General features: G+C 43.0%; 1 protein-coding gene across 2 annotated transcripts in view; it reads right to left on the reverse strand.

Moving 5' to 3' along the window:
• Positions 1-6349: 6349 nt before the first annotated feature.
• Positions 6350-10000, reverse strand: part of LOC113817683 (tryparedoxin) — an 88515-nt gene continuing 84864 nt past the window's right edge. For both annotated transcript variants that reach the window (XM_070125779.1, XM_070125780.1), the window contains exon 4: positions 6350-6476. In XM_070125779.1, coding sequence (XP_069981880.1) covers positions 6453-6476 — 24 coding nt within the window. In that variant the 3' untranslated portion in view covers positions 6350-6452. The remainder of the gene's footprint in view (positions 6477-10000) is intronic.

Here is a 10000-nt window from a genome sequence, read left to right on the forward strand (position 1 = left end):
CATTCAGGGTTTGTCTACCCTCTCTCTCTCTCTCTCTCTTTCTCCCCCTCCCCCTCCCTCCCCTCATTTTTCATCGTCACGTCTTTCCGTATTTTCCCCTCCTTCCTCCCCCCGCCTCCCTCCCCCCCACTCCCTCATGGTCAGCCCCTCCCTCCCCCTTTCATATTTCCTCCTTCCTCTCTTCCTTACCAACCTCTTCCTGTCTTTCCCCTCCCCCTATCTTCTTTTCTCTTCCCCTCCCACCTCCTTTTCTTTCTTTCTTCCCTTCTTTCTTTCTTTCTTTCTTTCTTTCTTTCTTTCTTCCTTCCATTCTTTCTTCCTTTCTTCCTTCTTTCCTCCCTCCCTCCCTCCCTCCCTTCCTCCCTCCCTCCCTCCCTCCCTTCCGTACTCCACCACCCCCCCTCCCCTCCCCTCCATACAACCCCCTCCTTTCCCACCTTCCTTACCCCCCCCCCACCCTCCCACCCCCCCCCCTTTCACCCCCCTATCACTCCCTTGCTATCACAACCTCAGAAGCCAACTTAGTCGCGAGGTTGATACGGCTTATCACGTCCTGCTTGCACTGAGTGGGAGAGAGAGGGAGTATCAAAAGGGATAGCAAGAGAAGGCTAAAAGGGAAGAAGGGAAGGGGGAAGAGAAAGAAAGGGAGGGAAGAGTGGGAGAGAGAGGGGGTATCAAAAGGGATAGCAAGAGAGGGATAAAAGGGAAGAAGGGAAGGGGGAAGAGAAAGATAGGGAGAGAGAGGGAGGATATGAAAGGATAGCCATGGAAGGGGGAAAAGAAAGAAAGGGAGGGGAAGAGGGGGAGAGAAGGAGGATTTGAGAAGATAGCAAAGGAGGGGTAAGAGGGGAGAAGGGAGGGAGAGAGAGAAAAAATGGACACACATACACTTAGCACAAGTGCGAAGGAAAATGTGCACGATAGGATGGATATATATATATATATATATATATATATATATATATATATATATATATATATATATATATATATATATATATATATATATATGCATATATATATATATATATATATATATATATATATATATATATATATGCATATATATATATATGCATATATATATATATATATATGCATATATATATATGCATATATACATGTATATATGTATGTATATCATATATATGTGTGTGTGTGTGTGTGTGTGTGTGTGTGTGTGTGTGTGTGTGTGTGTGTGTGTGTGTGTGTGTGTGTGTGTGTGTGTGTGTGTGTGTGTGTGTGTGTGTGTGTGTGTGTGTGTGTGTGTGTGTGTGTGTGAGTCTACACACAATTCTCCACCATCCTTCTCCGACCACTCATACGAATCCGCGTGTACGTACCTACCTCCCCATGTGCGTATGTGCGTTCATTTTTTTTACGTACATCCGCCCTCCCACTAATCCAAACACACCACTCAGCGTTTCCCCGACACACAACACGACCGCCACGACCCCCCCCCCCCCCTTCGTGACGTGTAGCGGAGTAAAACCACCTGTCGGGTCGTGCTGTTACCCCCCCCCCAGGCTGTTCGCCTGCACGTCCTCCCCCCCCCCCTCCATTAGGAAAAAAGTAAATAAAAAAGTAAATAAAGAGGGGGCGGAAATAGGGTAGAATAAAAGATAATTCTTTTTAGATAGAGAAGAGAAAGAATAAATAATTAAAAACTGATTAAAAAATAAATAAACACGAATAAAAAATATACACACCTACTTTATGAACTGAAAAAATACCAAAAAAGTAAATAAAAAAGAGTAAATAAAGAGGGGGAGAAATAGGGTAGAATAAAAGATAATACTTTTTTGATAGTTTAGAAAAAATATATATAATAATAATAATCAAAAAATGATTAAAATATAAATAAATAAACACATATAAAAAATATACACATACTTTACGAACTCTAAAAAATAAAAATAACAAAACAAACAAACAAACAAAAACAGAAAAAAATAGCCGCCTTCCCCAGTACGACAGCCTACCAGCCTAGGCCTATGACTTCTGAAATGCGCCTCGGAGGTTAACAACACGGGTCGCTTGGTTAGGGTGTGCGTGCGTGTTTGTCTGTATATTTGTATGAGTTTATGTGTGTGTGTACTGATAGATAGGTAGATAGAGTAACAGGTAGATACGGAGATAGATTAGGAGGTGTGTGTGTGTGTATGTATATACATGAGTATATAAATATATACACACATACACACACACACACACACACACACACACACACACACACACACACACACACACACACACACACACACACACACATATATATATATATACATATATATATTATATATTATATATATTATATATATATATATATATAATATATATACATATATATATATATATATATATATATATATATATATATATATATATATATATATATATATATATATACATATGGACATATGGACATATAGACATATAGACATATAGACATATAGACATATAGACATATAGACATATAGACATATAGACATATAGACATATAGACATATAGACATTTATACATGCATATATATATATATATATATATATATATATATATATATATATATATATATATATATATATATATGTATATATATATATATATATATATATATATATATATATATATAGTGTGTGTGTGTGTGTGTGTGTGTGTGTGTGTCTGTGTGTGTGTGTGTGTGTGTGTGTGTGTGTGTGTGTGTGTGTGTGTGCGTGTGCGTGTGCGTGTGCGTGTGCGTGTGCGTGTGCGTGTGCGTGTGCGTGTGCGTGTGCGTGTGCGTGTGCGTGTGCGTGTGCGTGTGCGTGTGCGTGTGCGTGCGTGCGTGACAGACAGAAACTGACAGAAATACACGCCACCGAAATTAGAAAGAGCGGCCCGTGTCCACAGCTGACTCTTTTCCTCGCTTCAGCTCAAAAAGAAGAGGCTGGAATTTATATATAACATATTTCCAAATAACGTGACACGGCAGCACGCACTGAAAAGAAAGAAGAAAAAAAAGGAAATAAATGAATATAAAATATCGTTCGCGAGGTAGCACAGATCTGACAAATAAATCTATCGGTTTGTCTCTGTCTTTCGGCCTATTCATCTATCTAACTGTCTGTCTGCCTAACAATCTATCTATCTATCAATTCTATCTCTCCATATGTCAATCAATCAATCTAATTATGTTTATCAATCCATTTATCAATCTCTCTCTTTTCTTCTCTTCTCTTCACTTCCCTTCTGTTCTCTTCTCTTCTGTTCTGTTCTCTTCTCTTCTGCTCTCTTCTACTCTCTCTTTCTCTTTCCTTCTTTTTCTCCTTTCACTTTCTATTTCCTTTTCTCCTTCTCCTTCTCCTTCTCCTTCTCTCTCTCTCTCTATTTCTCTTTCTCATTTCTTTCTCCTTCTCCTTCTCCCTCTAAGAAAGAGCTAAGAAAGAAAGAGAAAACATCAAATCACCAGCCATTTACGTAGGAAAAAAAACATTGCAATCACTGAAGGCAATCTATACCAAAGCCTACAAATGTCAACAAAAAATATCAAGAAAAGTGGGCTGCAAATGATCGAGTTGCATCAAATGTCATTGACCTGAGGGTCGTAGGACTCCCGGTAACTCTTGCAAGTTGATAAAAAAAAATAAGTAAAAACTAAGAGAGATGTGAATTATCGGCTGCAATCTTGCATATGGCTGAAAGAGGCCCGATCTCTCCACGATGGCCAGTGTCCGAGTCGAAGTCAGAAAGGAGAAATCTAATGGAATTAAAAGGACGACCGAGCAGTCCTGAGCGTGAGTCAGCTGCACAAAAAAACCGCGCAGGAGAACAACGCTCGCAATGAGGCCGGACGGAGGACAAGCAGCCTCCACGAGTCGCGTTGTCAACTTCATAAATCTTCTCGTACTTGCGACTCGCGACTGACTTAGAGGAAGCCGTCCGGGCCGTATTCCTCGTTTGCAATTCAGATGGAAGCTCTGAGTCGAGGGTTACGCCTACGAGCCTCAGATTATCCACTGAAGTGATTAGGACCATTGATCAGCAGACTTGGAGGATGAGGCAACTGCGTTCTAGACCGACTCACAATCATTTCTTTGGACTTGGTAGGATATATATATATATATATATATATATATATATATATATATATATATATATATATATATATATATATATATATATATATATATTTAGCGCGCGCACGCATATGTGTATGTGAGGGGGTGGTGGTGCGTGCGTGAGTATGTATTTACTTTTCTCTCTATCCATCTAAAATCACAAACTATCTAGAAACAAACAACGACAACAAAATAATAACAAAGAGAATGCCTCGGCTGATCTGCCTTTCTTCAAATTCAAAAATAAATAAATAAATCAAGAGACAGTTTTACAAATACGGAAAAAACACCGAATGAATTCCCGCGTCCGCGCGCCGCCCGAACAATGTCTGCTGTCGAGGTCCAGGAAACCAGAATATTTCTTTATTGTTTTCTGTCGTTTTTCTTTTTCAATGTGATTTTTTTTTTTTTTTTTTTTTTTTTTTTGTATCGCGTATTTATTTTATTGTTGTGACACATATTTTTTTTCTTCTATATTCTTATTTCTTAAGGGAGGTGCGCGTGTATATATGCACTGTGTACCTTATATTTGAAACATACATGTATTACTCGTACATGTATGCAGACACACGCGCGCGCGCGCGCGCACACACACACACACACACACACAAACACACACACAAGTAGACATACATACAGATAGATAGATAAATAGATAGATAGACAGATAAACAGATAGATTAGACAGATAGATAGATAGATATGAGAGCAAACACAAACCATATTAATTGTCTCAATAACTCCTAACTGTAAATAATCAGTAATCCTAGATTTTAATTGCAACCGACAACCTGCAATGTCACACCATCTTTCTTTCTCATCTCCATCTATCCTTTCCTTCTTATTTTCTCTTTCTCCGCTTCTCATCTCGTTCATTTTCCGAACTTGTGTGTCTCTCATCTCGCTGCGTAAGATATGACCTCGTCTAACGTTATCTCTGCTGACCTTTGACCTCGGTCCGTGTGTTATTTTTACTGCTGTCGTATACTGTACAGTGTCACAGTCGGTTGATTTTTTTTTCATTTTTTTTCTGTTTCTGTCTCTCCTTTTCTTTTTCTTTTGCCTTTCTTATTCTCTTTTTCTTTCTCTCCCTACCTCTCTTCCTTTCTCTTTTTCTTTGCCTTTCTTTTTCTCTCTTCCTTTCTCTCTTTCTTTGCTTTTCTATTTCTGTCTTCCTTACTCTTCCATTTCCTACTCCCTCTCTTTTTCTCTCTTTCTTTTGCCGCTCCTTCTAGCTCTCCCACTCCCTCAATCTCTATCTCCTATCTCTCCCTCACTGCGTCTTTATTTCTCCTCCCTCGCTCTCTCTCTCATTCTCTTCCTCTCCTCTCTTCCTTTTCTCTACTCCCTCTCTCTTTCTTTTCTCTTTTCCTTTACATATCCCTCCCCCTCTCCTTCTCCCTCTCCCTTTCCCTCTCCCTCTCCAGATCTCACTGCTACCTACCTCTCTCTCTTCCCTCTCCCTCTCCCTCTCCTCCCCTATCCTTCTCCTTCTCCTACTCCTTCTCCCTCCTCCTCCCTCCTTCTCCTCTCCTCTTCCTCTTCCTCTTCCTCTTCCTCTCCCTCTCCCTCTCCTTCTTCTTCTCCCTCTCCCTCTCTTTCTCTCTCTCACTCTCCTCTCCTTCTCCTTCTCCTTCTCCCTCTCCTTCTCCCTCTCCTCTCCTTCTCCCTCTTTTTCCTTTCTTCCACGCCTTTGCCTGTACGACTTATTCCTTTTAATTTCCTGTTCGTCCTCCATCGCCGACTGTGCACGAGTCTGAGGTGCGTCACATAAAAACGCATTTTTTATCTGAAGGATTTTGAAATACACTCTGTTTGATTACACGTCTATGTGGATTAGATGTAGAATGATGTACTGCGAGGACATTTGGGTACATATAAGTATATATATATACAAAAAGACGCTGGCAAACACACACACACATTTACATACATAAACACACACACACACACACATACACACACACACACACACACACACACGCACACACACACACACACACACACACACACACACACACTCACACACACACAAACAAACACACACACACACATATACAAACACACACACACACATAAACACACACACACACACACACACACACACACACACATACACACACGCAAATAAACACACACATAAACAAACACACACACACACACACACACACGCACACACACACACACACACACACACACACACACACACACACACACACACACACACACACACACACAAACACACACACACACACACACACAAACAAACACACACACAAACACACACACACACAAACAAACACACACACACAAACACCAATTTCAATTCTCACTTACCATGCGTTGTTACCACCTTACCACCTAGATTCGCCACATACCTGTAAAGATAAAGAGAAAATTAGTGTCAACCAAAAAAAAATACCTGCCTCTAATCTTATCATCTATCAATCAAATGGATCAGCCTGTCTGTTAGGCTATCTTTCTGTCAGTCTGTAAGTCTGTCGGCCGTAACATCGTCTGTCTGTTGTACATGTCACTTATCTATCTATTTATCTATCTATCTATCTATCTATCTATCTATCTCCCTATCTATCTATTTATCTATCTATCTATCTATCTATCCATCTACCTATCTATCTATCCATCTACCTATCTATCTATCTATCTATCTATTTATCTATCCATCCATCTATCTACCTATCCATCCATCCATCTATCTACCTATCCATCCATCCATCTATCTACCTATCCATCCATCCATCTATCTACCTATCCACCCATCCATCTATCTATCCATCTATCTATCTACCTACCTATCTATCCATCTATCCATATACCTATCCATCCATCCATCTATCTATCTACCTATCCATCCATCCATCTATCTACCTACCTATCTATCCATCTATCTATCTACCCACTTCCTCACACCTTTGCCTGCCACTCAACCACTCTCATTACTTCTCCCAAAAACATTTCGCATAATTTCACAGCAACATTTCTGACCAAATATCGTAGTTTTTATAGACGATATATGAACAGTTTGCCTGAATGGTAAAAAATAATAATAAAAGAAAGAAAGAAAGAAAAAAAAGAAAGGAAGGAAGAAAGAAAGAAAGAAAGAAAGAAAGAGAGAGAAAGAAAGAAAGAAAGAAAGGAAGAAAGGAAGAAAGAAAGAAAGGAAGAAAGACAGAAAGGAAGGTGGGAGGGGAAGAGAAAAGAAGATAGGGGGAGGGGAAAGACAGGAAGAGGTTGGTAGGGAAGAGAGGAAGGACGAAATATGAAAGGGAGAGGGAGGGGCTGACCATGGGGAATGGGGGGGGGGAGAGGGAGCTGGGGGAGGAAGGAGGGGAAAATACGGAAAGACGAGACGATGAAAAATGAGGGGAGGGGGAGGGGGAGGGAGAGGGAAGAGGGAGAAGGGAGAGGGAGAGGAGATGGAGAGGGGGAGGGAGGAAGGAGGAATAATGTTTGGAAGCTGAAAATGTAGTGATGTTGTTATATAAGAAGATTATCAGAGGGTTGGGGGAGGGGGAGGGGAGGGGGAAAGGAAGGAAGAGGAGAGAGAGAGAGAGAGAGAGAGAGAGTGAGAGAGAGAGAGAGAGAGAGAGAGAGAGAGAGAGAGAGAGAGAGAGAGAGAGAGAGGGAGAGATACATACATTGAGAAAAAGAAATAGAGATAGAGAGAAAGAGAGAGAGAGAGAGAGAGAGAGAGAGATAAAGAGAGAAAGAGAGAGAGAGACTCAGAAAGAAACAATGAAACAATAACCAACAGAGACACAACCCCAGAGACAAAAAATAAAAAATAAAAAAAATTAAAAAAATAAAAGAAAAGAAAGAGCGCAGGAAAACTTCCAATACACCAAGAGCAGTCTTAAGCGAAACCCGATGCGATGCAGAAGAAAATATATATATATATATTGTTTACCGAAAAGATCCAAGATTTCTGGTCCCGGAAGCTGCCGTTTTCAAAATGTCTTTCTATTAGTATATATATCGCTGCCCAAAGTTTTTTTTTCCTTCTAAACATATATTAATATTACATGACGAATACTTTCTGTTTTTTTTAATGTTATTTGTAATTCATGACATTAAAACTTTTTGAATAATTTATGTGTGACGTGTATACTGTATGCGATGTGCGTGTTTTTTGTTTTGTTTGGTGTGTGCGTGTGCGTGTGCGTGTGCGTGTGCGTATGCGTGTGCGTGTGTGTGTGTGTGTGTGCATGTGTGTGTGTGCGTGTGCGTGTGCCTGTGCGTGTGCCTGTACGTGTGTGTGTGTGCATGTGCATGTGCGTGTGTGTGTGCATGTGCATGTGCGTGTACGTGTGCGTTTGCGTGTGCGTGTGCGTGTGTATATAAACGCAAATAAATAAATAGAATCCACATGCACGCACATACGTACACACGCGAGCATATATTGTATTCAAATGTAAGGATCAGAACAAAATGCTAAATGGAGACTGATTACAAAATAAAACATTCATGAGGGCGCACTCAGAGGGGAGGGGGGGGGAGGCAGGGGGAGAGGGAATAGGGGAAGGGGAGGAGAGAGAATAGGGGGAGGGGAGGAGAGAGAATGAGGGGAAGGGAATATAGGGGGAGACAGGGGAGAGGAGTGGGGGAGGAGGAGGGGAATAGGGGAGAGGGGAGGACGGGGGAGAGGGGGGGAGGAGAAGAGGGGGAGAGAGGAGGAATAAGGGGGGAGGAGGACAGGGAGGAGGGGGAGGAGGGAAGAAGAGGGAGAGGAGGAAGTGAAGAGCGAGGGGAGAGATGAGTGAAGGGGAGGAGAGGGAAGGGAAGGGGAAGGGAAGAGGAAGAGGGGAGAGACGAAGAGGGACAGGAGATACGGGAGAGGTAAGAGGGCAGAGGAGAGAGAGAAGAGAGGGGAGACAGGAGAGAGAGGGGATCCTGGCCTACGCCCCCCCCCCCTTCCCCCCCACGAGCAAATACGAGATCCCGCGGGACACTCAAGCCAACACTCGCTTCGTCTTGTGCTTTTCTTCCCCGGTGACCTTCGCTTATCTCCTCGCTGACAGGGGGGAGGGAGAGGGGGAGAGGGGGGGGCAGGAAGGAGAGGGCAGGGGGAGAGAGGGCAGAGGGAGGGGAGGGAGAGGGAGGCAGGGGGGAGAGTCGGGGAAGGGAGAAGAAGGCATAGGAGGAGGAAGGAGGAGGAGTTGGGGGGAAAGGGGGAGGGAGGTCAATAAGAAGAGGGAGGGAGAGACGGGAAAGAGGAAAAAGGGGTATAGGGGTAAAGTGGGGGGATAGGGTGTTGGTGGGAGGAGAGGGGGCAGAAAGAAGAGGTCAGAGGGAGGACGAGTTGGGGGGAAAGGGGAGGGAGATGGGGACCAGAGTAAGAGACCAAAGGGAGGGGTAGGAGTGGGGAAGATTTGGGGGAGGGGAGAGGGCGTAGTTGGGGGAAGAGATTAAGAAAATTAGGCCGTCGTTGGGGGACGAGTTGCTGGGGAATGAGTCGATGGCTGGGAAAAGTTGGGAAGAAGGAGGGGCAGGGGAGGGGAACGTAGAGTTGGGGAGCAGTCTGGGAGGGGGAAAAGCAACTGGGGAAAAGTTTGGGCAAGGGATAGTTGGGGGAAGACCTGGGGAGGGAGGAGCGAGGAGGGGAGGGAATAGGTGGGGGGGAGGGAGGAGGCAGCAGTGATGGAGTTGGAACGAAATCTTTAGATGTTGGGGGTTGGGGGCGGTAGCTGAGGCCTGGGGGAGGGACGGGAGTAGGAGGAGGAAGAGGAGGGCAGGAGGAGAGAAGAGGAAGGAGAAGAAGAAGAAGAAGAAGAAGAAGAAGAAGAAGAAGAAGAAGAAGAAGAAGAAGAAGAAGAAGAAGAAGAAGAAGAAGAAGAAGAAGAAGAAGGAGAAGGAGAAGGCGAAGGCGAAGGAAAAGTCGAAG

This window comes from Penaeus vannamei, chromosome 9 (assembly GCF_042767895.1).
Source record: "Penaeus vannamei isolate JL-2024 chromosome 9, ASM4276789v1, whole genome shotgun sequence".
NCBI classification, from domain to species: Eukaryota; Metazoa; Arthropoda; class Malacostraca; order Decapoda; family Penaeidae; genus Penaeus; species Penaeus vannamei.